General features: G+C 49.6%; 2 protein-coding genes across 2 annotated transcripts; both read right to left on the bottom strand.

The window, feature by feature from the left end:
- Positions 1-474: 474 nt before the first annotated feature.
- Positions 475-2,042, bottom strand: LOC112872706 (ergosterol biosynthetic protein 28-like). The gene is made up of 3 exons (XM_025935777.1): positions 1,943-2,042; positions 634-840; positions 475-518 (listed from the first exon to the last, which is right to left on the bottom strand). Exons 1-3 carry the CDS (start codon positions 2,040-2,042, stop codon positions 475-477), a joined length of 351 nt encoding a protein of 116 aa, XP_025791562.1.
- A 1,292-nt stretch (positions 2,043-3,334) lies between these two features.
- On the bottom strand, positions 3,335-4,316 carry LOC112877953 (ergosterol biosynthetic protein 28-like). The gene is made up of 3 exons (XM_025942326.1): positions 4,172-4,316; positions 3,853-4,059; positions 3,335-3,537 (listed from the first exon to the last, which is right to left on the bottom strand). Exons 1-3 carry the CDS (start codon positions 4,314-4,316, stop codon positions 3,455-3,457), a joined length of 435 nt encoding a protein of 144 aa, XP_025798111.1. The 3' UTR covers positions 3,335-3,454.
- Positions 4,317-25,570: the final 21,254 nt, after the last annotated feature.

The following is a 25,570-nucleotide window of genomic DNA, read 5'->3' as shown; positions in this document are numbered from 1 at the left end:
GTCTAGACTCCAGAGAACGTTGCAAGTGCGGCGGAGTCATTGCCTGATTGGCATGCTGAAAAAGAGCATACGCAAATCTTCATTCCAATCAGCATGGCGCGGCACGAGAAGTATGGCCCGATAGTAGCCCAGCTAGTCCATCAGCCCACACCTAGGCTAGAAGTAGGGCCCAATAGTACCTCTGCTCATCAACGGTTTTACAGTTTTATTATTTTCAAAAACTAAAGAGAGGTAAGCTAAGGGAAACGTCGAGTATTATTACAGTAATGATGGTGTCTTGCTTGATCATGGAGAAGTCATGCGTGCCTTCGGTCCTTCATGTTTTTAGAAAAAGAGAACAGTAATATTACAGATTCACACAGCTGTGAGACTGCGGGGCTCGAGCAACAAATTTGTCGAAGCATTATTTGGTGTTTCATCTGTACGGCCGGCACAGGCCAAGACTGGTATCCAGATAGAGCAGGTAGGAGAAGCTCACAGGCCCGCTTGGCAGCAGCACGGGGAGCGTGGGAGTTCCACTGCAGCAGGCAGCATATCCAAACGAACGATCAGTCATCTTCCCACGAGGACACGAGGTGAACGATCGACGACCAACGGGCCGGGGTAGTAGTAGTAGTACACAGTACGTCGTACCTGCGACGAGGGCGAAGCTGCCGAGGTTCGCGGCGGTGAAGGTGTGGTAGACGAGGTACTCGAGGATGAAGTGGGCGTAGGCGTAGACGAAGGACATGAGGGTGGCCGCGTAGAGCGGCCTGTTGCCGAGGTTGAAGGCGCAGAGGAAGCAGAGCGTGCAGGACAGCAGCGTCCACACCCCGAACGTGCGCCCGTGCACGCCGGTCACTGCACGCACGCACGTCGTTAGCGCTGCTGAAAAAAATTTCTAGCACCATTCCATTTTTCTCTAAGAACGGGTCAAAATATAACTCATTTCTACAAATAGAACAAATAGAGCAGAGTTTACAGTAGCAATTAACCCATATCTGGAAATACATTTTTAGGAGGTGGGTGATGGCGTCACCCATCCCTACATATAGTTCCACGCAAAAAAAATTATAACTTTTTTCATATAATCTTGAATGAAATCAAACTTTATACTAAAATTGTAGATATTGACGAGACCTACAATTCTACAGTTGATAACTTTTCATTTAAAGTTATTTAATAGTCCAAAAAATAATTATAAGTTGTCTAATAGCTATGACTATACGTATCTCATACAACTTAAGTTATACTTGAGATTTCCACAATCTTAATCTTTATATATACTGAAATATACTTATCTTACTTTTTTAATCTAGAGTTTACAATAACCATAGTATAGAAGTTTTACTTTTTTTATTCATTTGGCTATATGTAGAGATTTAAATAAAATTTTTCGGAATAAAGTAGAAACATATTTTTAGGGGTGTGTGGTGGCATCACCCCCCAGATATGACTTTTAGGGGCGGGTGATGGCGTCACCTGTCTCTACAAATCAATTTTAGAGTTAATATAAAAGAATAACACGCCCTATATAGTCACAGTGACTCCGTAGTGTTGTGGAGAGAAAGGTACGCGTGAGGCTTGAGGTATACGGTTCGAACCCTGGGTGACTTAAGTGTGCATATTTCGTCAAAAAAATTGTAACTCGATAGCACAATATTTTTTCTTTTTCATTTTGCTGTTTTTAATTTTTTTTAATTTTTTCTTTTTTGGAAATTGATTCGTAGGAAATTAATTTCTAATTATTTTTAAGGGCGGGTCGCATTACCCACCCCTAAAGTTAGTATTTCTAGCTACGAGAAGTAGGGACGGATAACCCTAAAAATATGTTTTTTTACCTGACTCTAAAAACTCTTTTGTAGTAGTGTTGTTAAACAATGCATGCTTTATTAGTTTCTTGATGAGGCTGATATAATAAGAATAAAGAGCTAGCTAGTTCATCACTCGATTGCGTGCGTACTCTCTGCTTGCGCGTAGGTGGCGGCGCCGAAGAAGCCGGAGCAGGTGAGGCTGACGCGGAGGGCGCCCACCGCCATGAGCCACCACCCCAGCGCCGGCATGCTGCTGCCTCCTACTCTTCTTCCCCGCGGCGGCCATGGTGGGCGCGGCTAACAATGCTGCCTGCGTGGACACACCGGAGAGAGGCCGGAGGAGCTAGATCGGAGGGTGGAGGGCGCGAGCTCTAGCCAGGCCCGGGTGTGTGTCCTTGTGCTGCGAGCGCTTCGCGTTTCATTGGCTGCTGGGCCGTCGCCGGGCATCGTGGCAGGTAGCACCGCAGGTCACCTAATACTGACTAATACTAGGTGCAATGCATAGGCGCACGCACGACACACCGGCTGCTACATGCATCCCCCCATTTATATTTTCCTATGACGGTCTCTCCGATCCGATCTCTCTTAGATTCTCTCCGGCCACACTAAACTGGTAAACTAGCTAGGCCAGTTGCACGTAGCGGTCGGTCCTAGATGTGCACACGGCATTGTATGTATTTCCTTCCGTGACGGAAGGTCCCGTCTGTCCGCATGTGCACCGGCTATTGGCCTGGCCGGCGTCATGGCGTATGGAACTTCCTCGCATCACATGCATGGATGATGGCACGGATGATACACATAGCAGTAGTCCTATGATTAGTAGTGTTCGGTAGAGGCGTGGTTGGTGGAAAATGCGAAGAATGCATGAACTTGGCAGATAAAACAGAGCCAACTTCAGTGGGATGGGAAATGGTTATTTCAACATTGTCAGGGTTAGAACTTAGAAGTTTGTAGGGCCCGGCAAAAGAAGAAGAAGAAACAGGGGAGCGGCGGATTGGAACCTTCCCTCCTCCTTCCCCCAACACACCCACCATAGAGCACGGGAAACATTCCGATTCTGACCTTACCTCTTCCTTTCTGCTTCGCATCGCATGCGTGCCCATTTTGCAGTGCTCTCTCTGTATTTCCGTGTTAACACGAAAGCTAATTCGAGTATCAGCTAGCATCCCGGCAAAGAAAGTAGTAATGGCTTTCAGCCCAGTGATTAGCTAGCTTTTACTATGCCAGTGAGGAACAGAATCGCGTTCACCAGTAACTGTAGAATTTAGGAGTGCCTCGTCTCAAAAAAAAAAAAGAATTTAGAAGTGCCTTGAGATCGAAGCGTACAAGCCACGAAATATGAAGTTGCTAATAATGGATCTGATGCATGATTGGCAACAGCTATATATAAATATAAATATATGTATGTATGTATGTATGTATGTATGTATGTATGTATGTATGTATGTATGTATGTATATGTACTCTCTGCAAATGAAGGAAGAACAGCAGCAGGAGATGCTAAGATCGATCTACAGGTTTGCATGCTTTACGATGTCCTCTATATTATCTCGGTCCATAATATATACTAGGTCGAAGGCGCCATCACAGATTTTTCTTGAAGGGCTCACGCCTACTAGCTAATTCATTGACACGCTAACAGGCGGCCCTTCATCAGGGATTCAGGGCTGCTTGGCAGTGGCAGCAGTACGGAGCCGAAGCCCATGGGTGTTCCACTCAGCAAGCATCCACACGATCGCCGGCACTGCGTACAAAACGATGCATAAATGGTACTCAGTAATTAGCAAGTGCTTATTGCCATTCGTCAATCCAATAATTGTCTTTCTAGTCAGCAATTACTTCTGAATTGCCGCTACGACCATTGTTTCGCATATACTGTATGCACCACGCAGTCTCTTGAAGTAACAACGCTAATGGAGCATATTGCGTTTTCTTTTCTAGTCAACAGTTACTTTCGGATTGCTATGATCTTTGGAGATTAATTAATGAAAAAGCTAGAGCACCACAGGCAGGACCGACCACAGGTGATACGAAACAAACCATCTGTCCGACGACGTACCTGCGAAGACGCCGAGGCCGACGAGGTTCGCCGGACGGACGGTGCGGTAGAGCAGGTACTCGACGAGGAAATGGCCGTAGGCGTAGACCAGGGACAGGAAGGTGGCCGCGTAGATGGGCCGGCTGCCGAGGTTGAAGGCGCACAGGAAGCACAACGTGCACGACAGCAGCGTCCACACACCCACCGTTCGACCATGGACGTTGCTCACTGCACTACCCAGCCAGGATTATTGAATTGAACACACTCTTCTAAGTTACGGCCGGGGTCCAAGACGGCCAGCAAGACGAAGAGGCCGGCAACAAGTCAGTAATTGACTCACCCTGGGCCTGGGGGTAGGCTGCCGAGCAGAGCGCGCCGGAGCCGAAGAGGCAGGACCAGGTGAAGGCGAGGCGGACGGTGCCGACCGCCATCAGCCACCACCCCAGCGCCGGCACGCCGCCCTGCTTCTTCCCGACGCTGGCCATGCCTCTCTGTGTACCAACGCAAGGCACGATCGAGCTTGTGCAATTGAGGAACACCGCACCGCGTGGAGGAGCCCGAGCCAGACCATTTATAATACCATGCCGTGGATATTTTGAACGCTCTGAATTAAACCGCCTCTAGATTTTGTAATTCTCTTTTTTTTTTCTTGGTAAAGAGAAAGCTTTATTAACTAGACTGTTCCTGGATACAATCGGCGGCAATTAGATCAGTGACACACACAGGAGCCTGACCTAACCATACCGCGGAATGAGTGTTTCCAACTGCTTCTCGGCAAGCGAGACTTTCGTTGCCTACCTTTCTCGATGGTGAGCTTGTTTGCTTGCTTGCACTTAGCAATGTGTGTAAAATAAATGGGCTATTACACTACAAGAAAATAGCATAATTTCATCGGCAAGAAACCGTCAAAAATAGCCCGAAAGCCGTTAAAAATAGCCGATGGAATAAAACCGACGAAAATAAAACTATTTTCGTCGGCCCGTACAGCCGACAAAAACGATGGTAGATATTTTCGTCGGCCTGTCCAGCCGACAAAAACAATGGTAGATATTTTTGTCGGCTGGTGGAGCCGACGAAAATCATGGTAGATATTTTCATCGGCTCCGCAAGCCGACGAAAGTACTAGATAGGCTCCAATATTTTCGTCGGCCACCTGGCCGATAAATATACTGGGATCCTGCTAAAAAAACAGCTGCATATAATAGCAATGATGAAACGCAATCATCCATAAGCAGTTAATTAACATATCCATAAGCAAAATTATGAAATACATCATCACAAAAATCATCAAATACATCCAATAAGTACAATCATAAAATCCATAGTCTAAATGATATATATATGTCAACGAAACGCGAAAACACAAATCAACGAGGGGTAATATTATATCCGCTGCAGCCGTCACCTCCAGAAATATTACGCGCTGTTGATGGTGGCGTGGGCGGGCTGGTAGAAACTACTCGAGGATGACTACTCGTCGAACCCTGATTAAGACAAAGTTAAATGTATACAGTATATATATATATAAGAAAATTTGAGCATTGCCAGTTATACGAAAGAATTACCACTTGTGAAGATGGTAGATGCACGTATGGTACAAAAGTCGGCAGTGGTCGAGGAGGCGAAGGAAGAGGTGGCAAATTAAATTGTGATCCAAGGTAGCTGCTAGCATTTCCTAAAAATCGATAATAGATCAAATATCTTATAGCAATAAAAAGTGCACAAGTGTAACATTCCATGTTTTACCCTAGGGTGTTTAGATAGCAAAATTTGTGAATTTCAAAAACTTTTTGCTGATTAGCTTGATTTGAATTGGTTGATGGGTTTTACTTGCTGGGAATTTCCCATTTTGCTATTTTAAATGTGTGAGATTTGAATTTGAATAGACCAATCAAATTCAAATCCAAACCCTACCCTCTAACACCCCTAATGGGCCACCAACCCACCGGCCCACGCGACCCAAGCCCAAACTGCACTCTCCCTTCCTCCCTTTCCTCCCCCGCACGCGCGCCAGCCCGCGCGAGCCGGCCCAGCACCACCGGCCCAGCCCAGCTTCGCGATCCGTCGCGACGTCTCGCCTCCCTTCCGCCCGGGGCAGCTGACGGGCGGGCCCCACCCGTCAGCTTTCCCCTTCCTCCCGACCGCCCGCGACCCCGGCTCTCTCCCGCTCGCTCGCCTCCGCCGCGTCGCCCGCTCCGCGACAGAGTCTCCAACCGCCGCGCCTCCCTTTTCCTCTTTTCTTCCCCCGTCGCGGCCCCGCTCCCTCGCGTCACCTGCCAGCCGCGCGCGCCTATCTCCGCTCCGCGATAGCGCAGCGCAACCGCCGCGCGCGCCCTTTTCCCCGCACCCCGACCGCCCGCACCCCGACCGCCCGCACCGCGAACCCTAACCTAGCCTCGCCGCGCTGCCGCCACGCGTCCTGGCGCGGACGCCAAAAAGCCTCGGCCGCAGCTGCACTCGAGCCCCGGCGCCGCGTATAAGGACCCCCACGGCTGCCGCCCAAACCCTAGCCACCCGCGCCCCTGTTTCCCCTTCCGCCGTCGCCGCACCTGAGAGAGAGAGGGAAGGAGGAGGAGGAACAGCGCAAGGCGGAGGAGGACCCGGAGCCGAGCGAGGACGGCGCCACCACCGGAGCTCCACCAGGCCGGCGACCCGTACGATGACATCTACGCCGCAGCCCTTCCTGCACGGCCCCGACCCACCGGCCTCGCCTCTCCGCAGCCCCGAGCGCCCTCTTCTTCAGCCCCGTCGGTGAGCGCCGCCGCCGCCGTCCCTTTTTCCTCCCCCCTATGCTGCCGGCGATGCCAAGGAGCCTTTTGTAGCAAGCCCTAGGGACCCCCACTCCCCTTCCAGCCGCCGTGCCGTCTTTTGTGCAGGAGCCGACGCGCCGCCGTTTTCCCCGCTACCGCCGTCGCCCTACCGTCGCCGCGTCGTGCCGCGGGCCCGGGATGCCGGTGCCCCGCGCACGGCACGGCCACGCCGCAGCCCTGGAATGCCCGCGCCACGGCCTCGTCGTGCGCGTCCACCCCCGCGACGTCGCGTTCGCGTCGCGGCCAAGCCGTTGAGGCTTTTCCCCGAGCACCCTTCGGGCGTCCGCACTCGCACACGCGCCACGGCGCTCACATGCACACACGCACGCCCTTCTGCCGCACCGGATCCAGCCTCGCCGCACCTGATCCTGCCGAGACCGCCACGTGGGACCGCCCTGTCAGCGCGAAGGGGAAGAGCAGAAGCCGCTGGGCCGCGAGGAGGAGAAGGAAGAAGGCCCAGCCCGCGGGAAGAGGAGAGAAGTCGGCCTGCGAGGGAGTCAAGCCGAGCCGGTCTGCAGGTCCAGCTAGCCCACCTGCCCGAGCCGACCTGCGGCTCAGCTGAACCACGAGCCGAGCCGAGCCTTGTTGGGCCAACCAAGCCGGCTCAACTGAATTAAGCCCAGAACCAAGCCGAGCCCTTTTTTTCTTTTCCCTTTTCCAGACCTGACCCGAGGGGCCCACCTGTCAGCCTCAGGGCGAGGCTGACCAGTGGGGCCCGTTGACCGTGGACCCACCTTGACCGTTGACCGTTGACCGGTCAACGCTGACGTTAGCAGGGCCCACTGCTGACGTCAGCAGACCCGGACCCCCCTGATGACGTCATGCTGACGTCAGCATGCCACGTGGCACGCCCTGGTGCTGCCACGTGTCACTATTTAATGATTTTCTTTTCCGAAATTCTGTTATTAATTTCAGAAATAGGTTTTTCCTTAGAAAATTCATAATAAATCAACCGGACCTCCAAAAATTATGAAACCAGTTCCATAATTCTTCTAAAATCATGAACCACCCGGTAGAGTAGGCATTGTGGTGATTTGGATCTTATTTGCAGAGTTTTGTGCATATTTGCACTTTGGACCCTACTCTTACTCGTAATTACGAATAGGACCCGACCACGAGGAGTTGACCGACGGCCAGGACTACCCGGAGGCCTAGGAGGAGTTCGAAGAGACGCCAAGTTTACGCCCATCTACGACATGAATCCCTATTAGGCATTTGCTTGTAGATATGCTATCGCTATATGTGTATTTATATCGAGATCAACCTGCATGGCCCCTTTTATGTACCTTGCTCCTTGCCAACCTATCTTACTTGTTTATTATATGAAATGCCTTGTCAATTCTTGAATGTGTATGTGTGGGATATGGATGGATAGTCTTGGCGTGTGTGAAGTGGTTCTCTTCAGGAGTTGGTGATTAGGGTTTTAGCCGGGAGTGGGCAACCTAACTCGATCGTGGATCGAGGGTTTGGGGAGTGTATCTTGGCACACCCTACGGAGTATCTGTGGCGGGTACAACTTTGGTTACGTATTTGAGGTGTTTGAGGCACCCGTTAAGGGTGCGGTCGCGGACCACCGTGGTGGATACGCTTTGACGAAGATGCCCGCTTCGGCAGTTAAGGACCGGGTGAGAGTAACTATGATCTGTGGGAATTTGTTAAGCGTGCACACCACTTAGCCATTATGAGGGTAGGCCCGGTCCGGGGTTAGCAAGCGCGGTACCAAGCCGGTAGGAGGATCGAGTATCGGTGCAGGGGAAGGAGGTGCTGACCTCACGTTTCCCGAGATGCATGGGAGGCTTCACAGTCCCGGGGCGACCTCCCGTGGGAGGATGCGCCCAAGACCCGGGAAAGCCGGATGGTGCCGTGGCTCCTAATTCCGTTTCAGTAGACCGGTGTTTCGTATATTAGTCGGCTGATCTCCGGCTAATGTCGATTCGAGTGGGTCCAGGTGTACAACCCCTGCAGGGTGAAAACTATACATATAGCCGCGTCCTCGGTTATGGACATCCCTACTCCTCTGTTGCTCTTATTAGTTAGTGTTACTCATGATCTCTACCTCCCTCTAGAATAACTTACTGCCAGGGGGCAGTTGAGATGCGAGGAGAGGGAGTCCTCGCATCGACTTGGTGGTTTTGGAAGGTGTGTGTGACCGGGAGTCCGGGATGCCGGAAGGGCCGAGTTGGGAATGAAAGGAGATGTGTATCCTTATATATATATATATATATATATATATATATATATATATATATATATATATATATATATATATTGCATGCATAGGGAAGCCCCAGCCTTACCTCTTGAACTCTGTTATATCCGTAGTATAGACTACGATAAGCTTGCATACAGATGGTGACGTGAACCTATCCCAACCCTTGGGGATAGCCTGGTACGATGCAGGATCCGATCCGGAATTCGACCCCAACTACGACGGATGGTACGACTGAGGCCCGAGCTACGCTCAAGTCGCCTGTGAGGGAGGTTCCCGAAGATGATGAACGGCCGAAGACCTAGCTACCGTTTTGCGCCTTCTGCTTGTTCGATCTAGCTAAGAGGCTTGTAATAAATTCCGTATTACATATCTTTTGGATTTATGTAATAATTAAACCCGTGTTTGACCTTATAATGAGTATGACTGTGATATTATGCCTGAAATGAGTTCTGTATGTGATAGCGCTTGATTCAGGGACTATCACGATGATATAGGGAGTCGGAATCCTCGATTCGGGAATCCGGTTCGTTTCAACAAGGACTTGAAAAAATATCAAACTTGCATAGTACCTGAATCTATCGTTGCTGAGCGAAAAAACCTTACATGTACTTGTGTTGTTGCCTTACCCACTCCTCTTGCCTCTGCATCGTCTCTCTATGCAGAGTCTGTGTGTCATTCTCACTGCAAAGCAACTCTGGTTGTGTAGGATCTGCGCCGTGGTGGCCTTGATTGTATGTCTCAATATAGCTTAGGGCCACCCCACTTTGTGCCTCTTGGCAAATAAAAAATTGTGATATTGCAAGTAACTACATAATAATCAAATTGAAATAATAAACACCTACCATTCGACGAGCCAAACCAAGGTGTCCATCAGCCCCATATCATTGTGTAACCCGTGGTCCTGCTTGACGATTAACACTCTTCATCCTGAATTTTTCCACAAAGCTAGGTGAAACCTAATAAGCACAAAATGCTCGCCAAGCATCTGGACACTTTCTCAACCAAGGCAAACCGCTAATATGAACATGAAGGTACTCATCCTTTCGAAGATATATCTCAGAAGCGTACAGTTTCTTATTCATATCTTGCAGCTTTATTTTCTTGTAGTATAAGCAAACACACTGTATACGAGCATTGGACATCATGTCCCGAACCACCTTCATCGCTGCCTTGTCAAACACAGAATGAGCCCTAGCTTTTAGGCACTGCTCCTCCCCCTCCGGCAAACATATCTCTCCTAAAAATAAAAATAAATTAGTTAGACAACTTATAAATAAATTAAATAGATAGTAGTTATACAAGTTAGACAAGTTATGATAAAAAAGTACCCAGAACTAATTCCAAACCCTCGCACAAATCATCGAGGCTAAGCAAATAGCCCGACATAGCGACAACTGTGGGGTTCTTCTCTGTTCCAGCAGGACTTTCTAGGTTGCGGATCCTTGCCACCCAAGCAGGACGGTTATGATCCAACGGTGGAAAGTACTTCATGGGAGTGGAACCCAAGTGCCATTCCAACATCTGGCACAGGTGCCGCAGTGCCTTGCGAGCTGCAAGTTGAATGGTGTCAGGCATAAGGGCTCCAGTGGCGGTGACACTCCAGGGTTGCATCTCCAAGTATTTATCGCTGGCGCCAATATGAACGGTGATCTCACAGCTTTCGGTGCCATGCTCCATGAACTCGCGACCCACGTACTCCGGTCGTTCCGGAATACCTAGTCGCACCGTGGCAGCATAAAGCACCCTGGGGAATCCATCTTCGTTGATGCAGTAGGTGGTGGTCCAGTCATCCGCCATCTAACTTACAAAGGTAGGGTTAGCATAATAAGGATGAAGTTTTAAGGAGTAATAGGGTTTCAAGAATTGACAATCCTAGGGCTCCTACGGTCCTCGTTACTACTGATTCGTGTCCTACAGCCAAGCATGGCTCTGATACCACATGAAGCGCCCCGACCCGAAGATCAAGGCTAAACCATGTATTAATTACCGAATAAAGTCTCCGGCATAATACATGTTACATCAAGTGGAGTCCAGAGTCATACAGAGCTTTATTCAACAAATACACGAGGGGTAATGCGACAACATAGAGCTACACAACTCAAACATAGGATAGTGACTATCATGACGGCATGGAGGACTAGCTCTTCATCCATCACAACTCCACTCGACCAGCTTGGGTGCGGACACGATCTACTCACAGTCTTCTGGAACAAAGTCGGGATCCTCTGGAGAAAAATCAGCAAGGGTTGAGTACAAAAGTACTCAGCAAGTTCCACCTCACCCTACGGGAGGGGAATGACATGCATGACACACATTAACTACAATGCATATGCAATGCAACTCATGGTACGCTCTTCTTCCCGACACAACCCACAGTAGGTAGCTCACTAGTTGTTAGGACCACACCGTAGCCTGTCCATTCCGTGGACACGGACCATTCGAATGGATTCTACACTCTGCAGAGGTCGTACACTGTACCCACAAGCTCGACTGCCCGAACGGACAACCGACATAGCCGACACCCAGCCGTGGTCACGCCCCAGCCCGGCCGCACAAACCCTCGGGCCCTGACCCCAATGGTCTATACCCGTGAACCATCCCTGCAACCGTCAGGCTAACCAGTGGGATTAGGCTAAGTCCGGCCCATAACGGAACCTGTGGTCGTACTAAATTAAGCTAGGTGAGATGTCAAAACAACTCAGTCCTTATGGTTCACCAGGGCAGCAACCATTCCTCAACATGTCAACTCGAGCCTACCTCCACGGTAGCGCTCACCTGCCAGTCTACCACCACGGTAGCGCCGGCTCCAGCATACCCAGCTGCCCTAGCCTCAACCAGAACCCTTCATATCCTAGTCTCAACTCTGGACATGCATAACTACTCACATGCATGTATGAGCACACTCAATCACTCAAGCACCGGTATATGTAATTGATGCTAAACCAGAGCTACAACTAGACGTCCTCACATGGATGCAACCGCTCACGTAGGGGTCGATGAAACTTGCCTTCGCTTACGTACGCGTTGTCGGCGGCGACTTCCTGCTCGCGGTATGGGTCTTCTGGCTCCCTGGCAGGCTCCTCCTCGGTCACTCCGTGATCTACGGGCGGAAACGGCACAACCGGCAAACAAACACAAGCAAGCTATAAAACAAGCTCAAATGAAAATGACAATAGGAATTGATATGAAGGAGATATTGGGTTTATAGTTTTGGTTGGTAAATAGAATGATTTGGGTTAGGTGCTCACGGCCTGGTGGATGTTTTGGGTCTTTATTAGTATTGCGGAGTTAATGGTCGGGGCTGCCTGCCATCTCACCTTGGCGTGCAACAGCTCGAGGAATAGGGTCAATTGTTGGGGCTTCGTCTCGTGAGTGAGCTGGGCTCGTGGGGAGTGGTTCAGCTAGCGGAGTGAAGCGGCTCGGTGTGCTTGGGCTGGTGATGGAGTTCGTCTCGGCCTCGCTCCTTTTATAGGCGAGGGGAGTAGCAGCGGCGTCGCACGGGGACGGGCGACGGCGTGGGCTGCGGCAGCTCGCCGTCAACTCAAACAGTGACGGTGCTGAAGGCGCGAGCGTCGAGGCGGCAAAGCCGGCGAGGACGCTGCGGTGGCGTGGGCGAGGTGGGGACACGGAGGTGGGCGGCACGGCGCGGTGCCGGCGGCAGTGCGCGGTCCAGTCATGGGGCCGGCGTGTCGCGCGTGCGCGGCGGAAAAATATCTCGGCCGGCACTGTGCATGACGGTTTATTCCAAGGTCAATGGTGTGAGTACTTTGTGGTTTCCGGGGGATGATGAAGTTATTGCGAAGGAAGTAGGTGCTGTTATGATTATCTGAGAATTAGGGCATGGTGCGGTGACTTGAGAGGCTTCTGGTTACTTAGTGTACCGGGTCCTTTTGAATCACAACTTATATACTAAGTACTTAAGTTTAACTAGGAGACTAACGCTTATAAAAACACTTACCTTATTGGAGCGGCAAAGTCCCGAAGGAACACGCGCCTTTAAGTGGCTAGTCCAGCACTAACCCTCCTAGCCCTACCACAACCTATCTACCTTGCTCATGGGTGGATGTCATGACAAGGAGGGGGCTCTATTTATAGGTCAAGGGAAGCCATGGTATTAGGACAAGTGTCCTCCTTCTAGAGAATTCCAAAATATCTTAACATTTTCAAAATTTTATTTATTACTATTTCTAGAGTCTTCCATGGAAAATATCTCCCCCTTGCTTAGTGGAGAAGGATCCTTGAGAATATTTTATTCTTGCTTAGGGGCTAAGGATCTAGAGAGTTGCCTTAAAAATATCTCACTATTGCTTAGTGGCTAAGGATTTAGAGAGTTGCCTTGAAAATATCTCACTATTGCTTAGTGGCTAAGGATCTAGAGAGTTGCCTTGAAAATATCTCGCTTTTGCTTAATGGAGAAGGTCTTAGAGAGTTGCCTTGCATCTTCTTCAAAGTGATGAAAATTGGGATGTTACAAACCTACCCCACTTAGGTTGAATCTCGTCCTCGAGATTCGGGTGGGTCCTGAAAAAGTTGGGGAAACTCGACTCTCAGCGCTTCCTCTCTCTCCCATGTCGCTTCCGCTTCTGAGTGCCTGCTCCACTGGACTCGTCAAAGCTTGACGGTGGACGTCCTGGTCTTACGAGTCACAGTGTCCAAAATCTTAACGGGCATCTCTTGATACCTCAAGTCATCTTGCAGATCAATGGTGTCCTGTACCACTTGTTCTTCTGGCACTCTTAAACATTTTCTCAGCTGGGACACATGAAAGACATTGTGCACATCTGACATCTCCTCCGGCAATTGGATCTTATAAGCTACGGCTCCCACTTTCTTCAAGATCGGGAAAGGACCGATAAATCTTGGGGCCAGCTTCCCACGCACTTGGAATCTGCGCGTGCCACGGATTGGAGAGACTTTAAGGTACACATGATCTCCAACCTCAAAGCTGAGCTCACGCCTTCTCTTATCTGCATAGCTTTTCTGGCGCGACTGAGCTGCCTTCAAATTTGCTCTTATCTCGGCCACTTTGTCTTCTGCTGCTTCAATAAAATCCGGTCGCTCCACGATGCGATCCCCAACTTCAGACCACATCAGCGGAGTCCGACACTTCCTTCCATAGAGGGCTTCGAACGGCGACATTTTGAGGCTGGTCTGATAGCTATTATTATAGGAAAACTCGGCATATGGCAGACTATCTTCCCAATCCTTACCATAAGTGAGGACACAAGCTCTCAGCATATCTTCTAGGATCTGGTTGATCCTCTCAGTTTGGCCATCTGTTTGAGGATGATAAGCCGAACTAAAATCCAACTTAGTGCCGAGTGCTTCATGCAGACTCCTCCAAAACCTTGAGGTGAACTGGGTCCCTCGATCTGAGACTATACGCTTGGGCACTCCATGTAACTTCACTATACGGTCGATGTACAGCTTAGCTAGTTTGTCACCTCCGTAAGTGGTGCGCACAGGTATGAAGTGGGAAACTTTTGTGAGGCGGTCAACCACTACCCAGACGGAATCATTACCACTCTTGGTTCTGGGCAGGCCAATAATGAAGTCCATACCAACTTCATCCCATTTCCAAACTGGAATTGGCAACGGTTGGAGTAATCCACTAGGCTTCTGATGCTCAGCCTTTATCCGTCGACATACATCACAGTATGCCACAAACTTAGCTATATCGCCTTTTCATTCCATTCCACCAGTACTTTTCCTTAAGGTCCAAGTACATTTTGGTGGCACCAGGGTGAATAGAGTAAGCTGAGTTGTGTGCCTCATCCAAATGGTTTTGACGGTAATGACCTTGCTTTGGCACACACAGCCGCTTCTTAAACCATAGAACTCCATCCTTATCCACCCTGAAATCCGGGGCCTTGTTTTCTCCGGTTTGCGCCTTGATCTCCATTAGCTTCTCATCATCCTTTTGAGCCTCTTTGATTTGGTCATCCAGGACTGGTCGACACTAAGGTTGTAATTATAGGAATGGGGTACAACACTTAGGTTCAACTTCTCCATTTCCTCACGTAACCGTGGCTCCTGGGTAACCAAGTGGTGGCAATAAGCTTTTCTGCTTAAGCATTGCCACTACATTTGCTTTACCCGGATGATAATGAATCTCCAGATCATAATCCTTAATTAACTCCAACCATCTCCTTTGCCTGAGATTAAGGTCCGGTTGGGTGAAGATATACTTAAGGCTCTTATGATCCGTATAGATCTCACACTTATTCCCAATCAGATAGTGCCTCCAAATCTTCAGAGCATGCACTACCGCTGCTAACTCCAAATCATGAGTTGGATAGTTCTGCTCATGGGACCTTAATTGACGAGAGGCATAGGCTACAACTCTCCCTTCTTGCATAAGCACACAGCCTAAGCCTTGTCTGGAAGCATCACAGAAGATAACAAAGTCCTTGCGAATGTCAGGTAAGACCAACACGGGTGCGGTAGTTAGTCTTTCCTTTAGTTCATGGAAACTCCGCTTACAAGCTTCTGTCCAGACAAACTTCTTGTCCTTCTTGAGCAGCTCCGTCATTGGTCTGGCTATCTAGAAAATCCTTCAATGAATCTCCGATATTAGCCAGCTAATCCAAGGAAACTTCGGATTTCTGAGACGGAGGTTGGCTGTTTCCACTCTGACACCGCAGTTACTTCTCCGGGTCCACTGCTACTCCTTCAGCAGTCAGGACATGCCCAAGGAAGCTTACCTTCTGTAGCCAGAATTCACACTTACTGAACTTGGCATACAGTTGGTGGCTCCTAAGCTTGCCCAAAACTACTCTAAGGTGCTGCTCGTGCTCTTCGGCACTCCGAGAGTAGACTAGTATGTCGTCGATAAAAACAACGACAAACTGGTCCAACTCCTCCATGAACACTTTATTATGAGGTTCATGAAGTAAGCAGGAGCATTGGTTAAACCGAACGGCATTACCGTGAACTCGTATTGACCATAACGAGTCACAAAAGCCGTCTTAGGCACATCTTCTGGCCTAATCCTCAACTGGTAATAGCCTGACCTCAGGTCTATCTTGGAAAAGAACTTGGCTCCTTTCAGCTGATCAAACAGATCATCTATCCGAGGCAATGGGTACTTGTTCTTGATGGTGACCTCATTCAGGGCTCTATAATCCACACATAGCCTCATGCTTCCATCCTTCTTCTTGACAAAAAGGACAGGTGCTCCCCACGGCGATGAGCTAGGTCTTATATAAACCTTTTTGCAAAAGCTCATCTAATTGCTTTTTCAACTCGGCTAGCTCTGGGGCTGCCATCCTATAGGGTCTCTTAGCAATAGGGGCTGTACCGGGGACTAGGTCAATGGCGAATTCCACTTCACGCTCTGGAGGCATTCCCGGTAATTCTTCAGGGAACACATCAATATACTCCGCTACTACCGGTACCTCCTTCGGTGTTTCAGCCTTTAGGTTGTGCAGCATGGGGCCTGGTCTACTGACCTTAACATGGCAAGTGACCGTTTCTCCATGATGATTGGTCACGGTCACAGTCCTTTCTGCACACGCTATGCTTCCTCGGTGCTTGGTTAACCAATCCATCCCGAGGATAACATCTATCCCTTGGGAGTTGAGTACCACTAGGTTGGCTAAGAACACTACCCCACTTAGGTTAATAGGGATGCCGATAACTCCTAAGTGGCAAGGTATGTGGCCTCCCGGGACTGAGTTATTAATGGCCTCTTAAGGGCTACCGTATCAACATTATTAGCTTCCACAAAGCTTGACGAGATAAAGGAATGCGATGCACCGGAGTCGAAAAAGCACAGTTGCAAGTACTGATTGGACCAGGAACTCACCGAGTATCACTCCTGGGGCATCCTCAGCTTCTTCGGCGTAGACGTGGTTCACCTTCGCCTTTCCAAATGACTGTTGACTCTTTGCTGGTGCTCCACGGCTGGCTCCAGATGCTTGCTTTGGTCCATTCACTGAGTTGGAGAAGACAGACGGTGCTGGCTTGTTCTTATAGGGACAGTTGGCAATAAAGTACCCTGTCTCACGGCAGTTAAAGCAAGCCTTCGGGTTGGTCAGCTGGCTCCCTCCGGCTGACTGAGTGTGGTTAATACCTTGAGTCTTAGCAGGTGCAGACTGAGATGGCTGCCTGAATGATGCAGGAGGCACCTTGTAAGACACCACACTATGACTCTTCGGTCCAGAATAAGCTGGGTGCTGAGTTTTCTAGGCCTTCTCCTGGTGAAACACCTTCTTGCTTTCAAACTTCCTCTTTTTGTCCTTCATTTCTTCCTTCTTGTGCTTCGCAGTAGTGATGGCCTTGTTAACTAGGGTGTTGAAATCCGGGTAAATAGAAACTCCAAGCAGGGTCCTTATCTCCGGATCCAAACCACGAAGGAAGGCATCTTGCTTCTGTTCATCTATCTTCAGCACTTCTGAGGCATAACGGGACAGCTCCGTGAATTTATGCAGATACTCTGTCACTGACAGATTCCCTTGCTGGAGACTCATGAACTCCTCCAACTTAAGCTTCATCACACTCCTAGGAATGTGATGCTCCTTAAACACTTTGACAAATCTGTCCCAAAGCATGGTGTTAGCATCCTCATTCATCTCTCTGTAGCTTTGCCACCATGCTAAAGCTGGTCCTCTCAGTTGGTGGACGGCCAATAACACTTTATCACGGTCATCAGCATGAACAACTTCTAGCTTTATCTCGATTTCTCTGATCCAGTCATCAGCCTCAATCGGGTTGTCAGATCCTCCAAACTTAGGTGGCTGCAAGCGGTTGAAGTCTGCAATCCTGCTGCCATTGCCTTGATGCATTGCAGGTCTATTGTTGCCAAGATTGCCTTGAGCTTGAGCTGTGAGGGTGGTCACAAGAACTTGAAGGAGTTGGTTCTGTTGCTGTAGTATGGCTGCTAGGTCAATGGGTGCGGGGGCACGGGGAGGTAGCTGCGGTAGGTGTCCATTTTCTTCTGGAGCTACATTCGGAGGGGCCTGGTTCCTCGGATTGACCTCGTCACCGTCCTCCTGAGCATGGAGTCCCTGGACTCGGCTCGAACGACGGGACATCTGCGGTCAAGGAGGGATAGGATAAAATTAGGTGGCTCTCCCTATTTATTACTAGGGTAGATTTGCATGTATATAAATACATAACAGCACACAATATCAACAAGTCATTCAAGCACCACACAAGCATTCATTCAAACAAGCAGGGATACATGCCACGACGGATTACAATAACGCGGCTCGACTTTTAAGGGTCAGCCGGGATGACTCGACTACTGATCCCTACAACACGGTCTTCGGGATCACTGTTTTCGGGATCTCGGGGAGACGCGGGAGGCGTGGGCGGCACTGGTTCGCAAATCCTCCTGCGCGGTTGGGACAAAGGGTATAGTGGGATCCCCTCTAGGATGGTTGACTCAGCGGCAGTCCCAGGATGGTGTCCCTTACGCTTGGCGCGATCTACTAGGTAGACACCTCTAAGAAGCTGGCTATGGCGGTCTGCCTGCTCCCTAAGGTTTTCTTCGGCCATGGCGAGGCGGCTCTCTGCTTCAGCTGCTCGGGCTTCTGCCTGCGCTAAGGCCAGCTTAGCCTTATGCCAACGGGACTCCGCTCTCTCAGCACGCTGGATCAAATTTCTCACGCGTTGATGCAGTTGGTCGCACAAATCATCGAGGCTAAGCAAATAGCCCGACATAGCGACAACTGTGGGGTTCTTCTCTGTCCCAGCAGGACTTTCTAGGTTGCGGATCCTTGCCGCCCAAGCAGGACGGTTACGATCCAACGGTGGAAAGTACTTCATGGGAGTGGAACCCAAGTGCCATTCGAACATCTGGCACAGGTGCCGCAGTGCCTTGCGAGCTGCAAGTTGAATGGTGTCAGGCATACGGGCTCCAGTGGTGGTGACACTCCAGGGTTGCATCTCCAAGTATTTATCGCTGGCGCCAATATGAACGGTGACCTCACAGCTTTCGGTGCCATGCTCCATGAACTCGCGACCCACGTACTCCGGTCGTTCCGGAATACCTAGTCGCACCGTGGCAGCATAAAGCACCCTGGGGAATCCATATTCGTTGATGCAGTAGGTGGTGGTCCAGTCATCCGCCATCTAACTTACAAAGGTAGGGTTAGCATAATAAGGATGAAGTTTTAAGGAGTAATAGGGTTTCAAGAATTGACCATCCTAGGGCTCCTACGGTCCTCGTTACTACCGATTCGTGTCCTACAGCCAAGCATGGCTCTGATACCACATGAAGCGCCCCGACCCGAAGATCAAGGCTAAACCATGTATTAATTACCGAATAAAGTCTCCGGCATAATACATGTTACATCAAGTGGAGTCCAGAGTCATACAGAGCTTTATTCAACAAATACACGAGGGGTAATGCGACAACATAGAGCTACACAACTCAAACATAGGATAGTGACTATAATGACGGCATGGAGGACTAGCTCTTCATCCATCACAACTCCACTCGACCAGCTTGGGTGCGGACACGATCTACTCACAGTCTTCTGGAACAAAGTCGGGATCCTCTGGAAAAAAATCAGCAAGGGTTGAGTATAAAAGTACTCAGCAAGTTCCACCTCACCCTACGGGAGGGGAATGACATGCATGACACACATTAACTACAATGCATATGCAATGCAACTCATGGTACGCACTTCTTCCCGACACAACCCACAGTAGGTAGCTCACTAGTTGTTAGGACCACACCGTAGCCTGTCCATTCCGTGGACATGGACCATTCGAATGGATTCTACACTCTGCAGAGGTCGTACACTGTACCCACAAGCTCGACTGCCCGAACGGACAACCGACATAGCCGACACCCAGCCGTGGTCACGCCCCAGCCCGGCCGCACAAACCCTCGGGCCCTGACCCCAATGGTCTATACCCGTGAACCATCCCTGCGACCGTCAGGCTAACCAGTGGAATTAGGCTAAGTCCGGCCCATAACGGAACCTGTGGTCGTACTAAATTAAGCTAGGTAAGATGTCAAAACAACTCGGTCCTTATGGTTCACCAGGGCAGCAACCATTCCTCAACATGTCAACTCGAGCCTACCTCCACGGTAGCGCTCACCTGCCAGTCTACCACCACGGTAGCGCCGGCTCCAGCATACCCAGCTGCCCTAGCCTCAACCAGAACCCTTCATATCCTAGTCTCAACTCTGGACATGCATAACTACTCACATGCATGTATGAGCACACTCAATCACTCAAGCACCGGTATATGTAATTGATGCTAAACCAGAGCTACAACTAGACGTCCTCACATGGATGCAACCGCTCACATAGGGGTCGATGAAACTTGCCTTCGCTTATGTACGCGTCATCGGCGGTGGCTTCCTGCTCGCGGTATGGGTCTTCTGGCTCCCTGGCAGGCTCCTCCTCGGTCACTCCATGATCTACGGGCGGAAACGGCACAACCGGCAAACAAACACAAGCAAGCTATAAAACAAGCTCAAATGAAAATGACAATAGGAATTGATATGAAGGAGATATTGGGTTTATAGTTTTGGTTGGTAAATAGAATGATTTGGGTTAGGTGCTCACGGCCTGGTGGATGTTTTGGGTCTTTATTAGTATTGCGGAGTTAATGGTCGGGGCTGCCTGCCATCTCACCTTGGCGTGCAACAGCTCGAGGAATAGGGTCAATTGTTGGGGCTTCGTCTCGTGAGTGAGCTGGGCTCGTGGGGAGTGGTTCAGCTAGCGGAGTGAAGCGGCTCGGTGTGCTTGGGCTGGTGATGGAGTTCGTCTCGGCCTCGCTCCTTTTATAGGCGAGGGGAGTAGCAGCGGCGTCGCACGGGGACGGGCGACGGCGTGGGCTGCGGCAGCTCGCCGTCAACTCAAACAGTGACGGTGCTGAAGGCGCGAGCGTGCGCGGCGGAAAAATTTCTCGGCCGGCACTGTGCATGACGGTTTATTCCAAGGTCAATGGTGTGAGTACTTTGTGGTTTCCGGGGGATGATGAAGTTATTGCGAAGGAAGTAGGTGCTGTTATGATTATCTGAGAATTAGGGCGTGGTGCGGTGACTTGAGAGGCTTCTGGTTACTTAGTGTACCGGGTCCTTTTGAATCACAACTTATATACTAAGTACTTAAGTTTAACTAGGAGACTAACGCTTATAAAAACACTTACCTTATTGGAGCGGCAAAGTTCCTAAGGAACACGCGCCTTTAAGTGGCTAGTCCAGCACTAACCCTCCTAGCCCTACCACAACCTATCTACCTTGCTTATGGGTGGATGTCATGGCAAGAAGGTGGCTCTATTTATAGGTCAAGGGAAGCCATGGTATTAGGACAAGTGTCCTTCTTCTAGAGAATTCCAAAATATCTTAACATTTTCAAAATTTTATTTATTACTATTTCTAGAGTCTTCCATGGAAAATATCTCCCCCTTGCTTAGTGGAGAAGGATCCTTGAGAATATTTTATTCTTGCTTAGGGGCTAAGGATCTAGAGAGTTGCCTTGAAAATATCTCACTATTGCTTAGTGGCTAAGGATTTAGAGAGTTGCCTTGAAAATATCTCACTATTGCTTAGTGGCTAAGGATCTAGAGAGTTGCCTTGAAAATATCTCGCTTTTGCTTAATGGAGAAGGTCTTAGAGAGTTGCCTTGCATCTTCTTCAAAGTGATGAAAATTGGGATGTTACACATTCTCAACCTGTTGGACAAAATCATCCATCATTGCATCCATTCTATCTTCGTTTTCCTCAAAGCTATCAACTAGGTTGTATGGCTCCTGCTCCTGTGACTCGCCATGCTCGTACCACCTCTCATAATTTGGCATGAAACCAAACTTATATAGGTGACGCTCCATATCAATCTTGACTTGATGAGAACAATTCTGACACTTGTTACATGGACACTTTACCAAACCACCGCCAGGAGACATGGAAAGTATATGATCAACAAAAGCTTGTGTGTTGACCATTCACTCTCATGTAGGCATTATGTTACTTATCCAACCATCATACATCCAACTTCGATCATCTCTCATTTTCTCAAACTAGCTACTTTATAATGAAAGTGAGAAATGTTACTTCATTAACGATACTAAGCAAACAAAAATTATCAAGCATATGTAACATAAATATTTTTAAAGTAATACAGTTTCTGGCCTTAGAGCAATGGATAACAATGCATCACTAAGTTTAATAGTTATTCGGTCAGTTCGAAACTAGCAGGAAAGAGAATGGGCAAGCATAGCGGCGGGCCGCGGGGCGGCGGCGGGCCGTGGGGGCACGGCGTGGGGCCTCGGGGGCGGCGGCGGCGGGCCGCGGGGGCACGGCGTGGGGCCTCAGGTGCGGTGGCGGGGGCCCGCGGGGCGGCGGCGGGCCGCGGGCCCACGGTGTGGGACCTTGCGGGCGGCGGCGAGGGCCCGCGGGGCCGCGGTGTGGGACCTGTGGGGCGGCGGCGGGCTGCGGGGGCACTGCATGGGGCCTCGGGGGCGGCGGCGGGCTGCAGTGCTGCGGCGTGGGATCTCGTGGCGGCCGCAGGTTGGCGGGGGCCGCAACGGCGGGGCGGGGGCGGCGGGGCGGGGGCGGCGGTGTAAGCAAGACAACCAAATCGAAGGGAGGCAGTTACTTAGGCTACTGATATTTTCGTCGGTCAGATTTGAGCCGACGAAATTAGATGTATTTTCGTCAGCCTCGGACAGGCCGATGAAAATATGGACTTTGTTTCGTCGGCCCGTGCTAAGCCGACGAAAATATAGGTTTTGTTTCATTGGCCCGTGCCAGGCCAACGAAAACACTTCTAATTTCGTCGGCTTACACAAGCTGACGAAATAATTTTGTAATTTTCGTCGGCTTGCATTTAGCCGACGAAATTAGATGTGGTCCACGAAATTAAGTTGCTTTGGCGCAGTGTTAATGGTTGCACTTAGCATCCTCGTATCAGCCGAGCCAAGCAAAGAAAGAAAAAAAATCTGCACGGCAATCAGCACCTCAGCGGGCGCTAGCAATGACATGGCATCTCGATTCCAGCCCCTCTCCAAAAGTCCAAGCAGCCAGCATAGTCGAATCCTCTCCAACTTCATTTTCCCCTGGCCGTGGCCGAGCCAAAATTGCAGTACACAAGTGCCAAATCGGCAGCAGAAGCCGCAAGACAATTGGGGTCCGGCATGCAGGGCAATGCGAAGAGAGGCGCGCGACCTCGCGGCGGCAGCTTCGTGGTGGCAGACGGCGTCTTGGGGCCAAGCGGCGGATGGCGAGGTCGAGGGCTTCCGACTTGCTACACCCGAGGCAGGGTCTTGCGGCGCTAGGTGGCTGCCGGCCTTGTAGACTTGCGGCTAGGGCCAAGAACTAGGAGAGGAGAGGAGCGGAAGAAGAAAAAGCCTCCGTCAGGAATGTACAATGGGAAAATAAGTGAATAATGTTTTAGTGAAATGGAAAAGACAGAAAAGGCATTATAGTAGGAGATCCTAGTTTCATAATATAGCAATACCGGCGAAACCCATACGTGGGATGGTATTCCAGCGAAACCTACTTTTGATGATGGCGAAATTGCAAATTGCTCCAGTATCATATATCTCAGGTAGGAGCCCTTGAATAAGGCCTTGATCAGCAGCTTTAATTAACATTCTGGTAAAGACATCAACAACTAAATTAAAGAGAAGATGGGAGAGAGGGTCTCTCTGCCTGAGATTTTTACCAACAGTGAAGTAGCTACTTTTCTGATCACCTATATTATTATTAAAAATATGTAAAGTAGTACCTTAGATTTGCACATTACTAGATCATATGACTCGTCTCTGTCACTATTAAAATAATCCAAGATGACCCCTAAATTTGTATTTAAATTATACATCTAGGTACACATGCATGCACGAGACGGAACATAACTAATTGATGCATCATGATCTCTGAGCTGGGATCCCTTCCGTCACCATAGCGTACGTCAGCTCGATCTAGATAGACAATCGTTACGTTGTTCCTTTTGTGAAGAAGATTAGGCAATTAATTGCTGTTATTGTACAGCACAGTACTACTCCTAATCGCAAATGGATATACGCTCGTCTACCTTGCTAGCCTCGTCTTGCTGAGCGAGGATAGATCTAGGCCGTGCTTGAGCTGGCGTACGTTGCTATGCAAAAACTTGAAAATCATCGATCGCGACAGGTGCTAGCGAGATCAAGAAACCAGATGGCGACAGGACCAGTGCCGGGCCAGCGGGCAGCAAGAGATCCAACCTCTGTGTCCATTGTCTACAAAAGCAAAAACGAAAATTAAACAACTGTAGGTGCATGCCGCAGATAGGCGTACGGCGTTAATTATAGCTAGTTTATCCTTGGCACGTTGACATTTCGCGGCTGCGAACGGCGCCTAGAATATATAGCTGCCAGTACAAATGTTGCAGTACATTCGGATGCATGTATCTTACCACAAAATAAAGGATGGATGAACAAACGGTGCGTGAAGAATCATGCACATAGCTACAAACAAGCTAGAGGCGCGAACCTAACAACAACACTAACTAATAAGACTTAAGTCATAAATCATGTGCACACACTATGCTGTTCTCATGGACGGCACTATCGTACGACCCCGGATGGACGGAGACACGCGCGTACTGTGTCAGAAGGAAAACGTGACGGAGCTGGCCCATGTTACAGAGCATGCATGTGAGCCTGGGCCTGCTATACAGTATGCACACATCCACGCTCCGACGAACAAGAGACGAGAGAGACCCCACGTTTTCTGATTAATGGTCTGGCACGAGAGGAGCCCTGCCAAAGAAACAAGATCACGGGCGAGCTACTCTATTTGAAGAGTTCATAAGATCGGGTGGTGATGGCGACAGCGAGGTAGGTTGTCGGTGTTGGAGATCGCGAGTCTCCCCGGCCCTTGAGGATTAAGACAGTGCTCGTTGGAGAAGCAATAATTGGCATGGGCGGGGTAGGGTTGTGTCATTGTGTGGGAACTGGGGAGGGTGCCGACAGCGATGTAAGACAGGATTTGAAGGCCCTAGAGTAACTCCAATCGGCGTGATGCATAGCGAGGCGACCAGTGAGATGCATGGCTCCGGTATTTTGGCGGTCCAGCTTGCATGGGCTGTTCTTCAACGCGCGCAGGCAATTTGCCTTTTACTAGCCCGTCCAAAGTTCTTGGCGCCTGCATCGCGGTGGGGATGTCCAACTCTCCCGTGGACTGACCGTTTGTACGGGAGTGATTTGTATCGCGGTGGAGAGCCCTGCATTTTGCACTGTCTCTCTTCTTGGAGTTATTTTGCATGACCGGTATGCATACTCGGTTGGAGTTGGATGGCTGCTGCTACAGTGCGCAATGGAAGGCAATATGCATTTGCCTTTTGGCTCCTGGATTGGAGTCAGTCTTAGCCTGCGAGGTGGCAGGCTAGGCAGCAGCTAGCGATTGGAGGTGAGAATTTGGAAGGTTTGGGAGGATCAAAGCGACGTCGGAGCGAATCAGCAGCACTGTTGTAAACTTCTCCCTCCGTTAAAAATATGTGACTTATTTTGCCTATAGTTCTGCAATCCAATATGCTCCACAATTGCAAACCTGAAAACCATAATTTCCATTTTGTTTGTTACAAAAAACATTAAGTTTCAAACATTAGGCGGGACATGGATACATGTTAGCTGTTCAAAAGATCATCCCATTGGATTTTTGATGATGTGTCAATAAGAGAAAGGGTGGGTTTGCTGTTTTGTGAAACAACCACCTCGTATGGAAGATTTAGGATTATACACTACAGAGCCTCTTATCCGTGTCGGCTCATCC

This window comes from Panicum hallii, chromosome 9 (genome assembly GCF_002211085.1).
Source record: "Panicum hallii strain FIL2 chromosome 9, PHallii_v3.1, whole genome shotgun sequence".
NCBI classification, from domain to species: domain Eukaryota; kingdom Viridiplantae; phylum Streptophyta; class Magnoliopsida; order Poales; family Poaceae; genus Panicum; species Panicum hallii.
This window is presented reverse-complemented; position numbering and strand designations above follow the sequence as displayed.

Bases quoted from the DNA above. Each gene is read 5' to 3' on its own strand.
- LOC112877953 (XM_025942326.1), bottom strand. From the start codon at position 4,316: ATGGCCAGCGTCGGGAAGAAGCAGGGCGGCGTGCCGGCGCTGGGGTGG. The intron at 4,060-4,171 runs GTGAGTCAATTA...TGGGTAGTGCAG, and splicing joins AGCCTACCCCCAGGCCCAGG to TGAGCAACGTCCATGGTCGA. The intron at 3,538-3,852 runs GTACGTCGTCGG...TTTTGTACGCAG, and splicing joins CGGCCTCGGCGTCTTCGCAG to TGCCGGCGATCGTGTGGATG.
- LOC112872706 (XM_025935777.1), bottom strand. From the start codon at position 2,042: ATGCCGGCGCTGGGGTGGTGGCTCATGGCGGTGGGCGCCCTCCGCGTC. The intron at 841-1,942 runs GTACGCACGCAA...GCGTGCGTGCAG, and splicing joins CACCTACGCGCAAGCAGAGA to TGACCGGCGTGCACGGGCGC. The intron at 519-633 runs GTACGACGTACT...TGCCTGCTGCAG, and splicing joins CAGCTTCGCCCTCGTCGCAG to TGGAACTCCCACGCTCCCCG.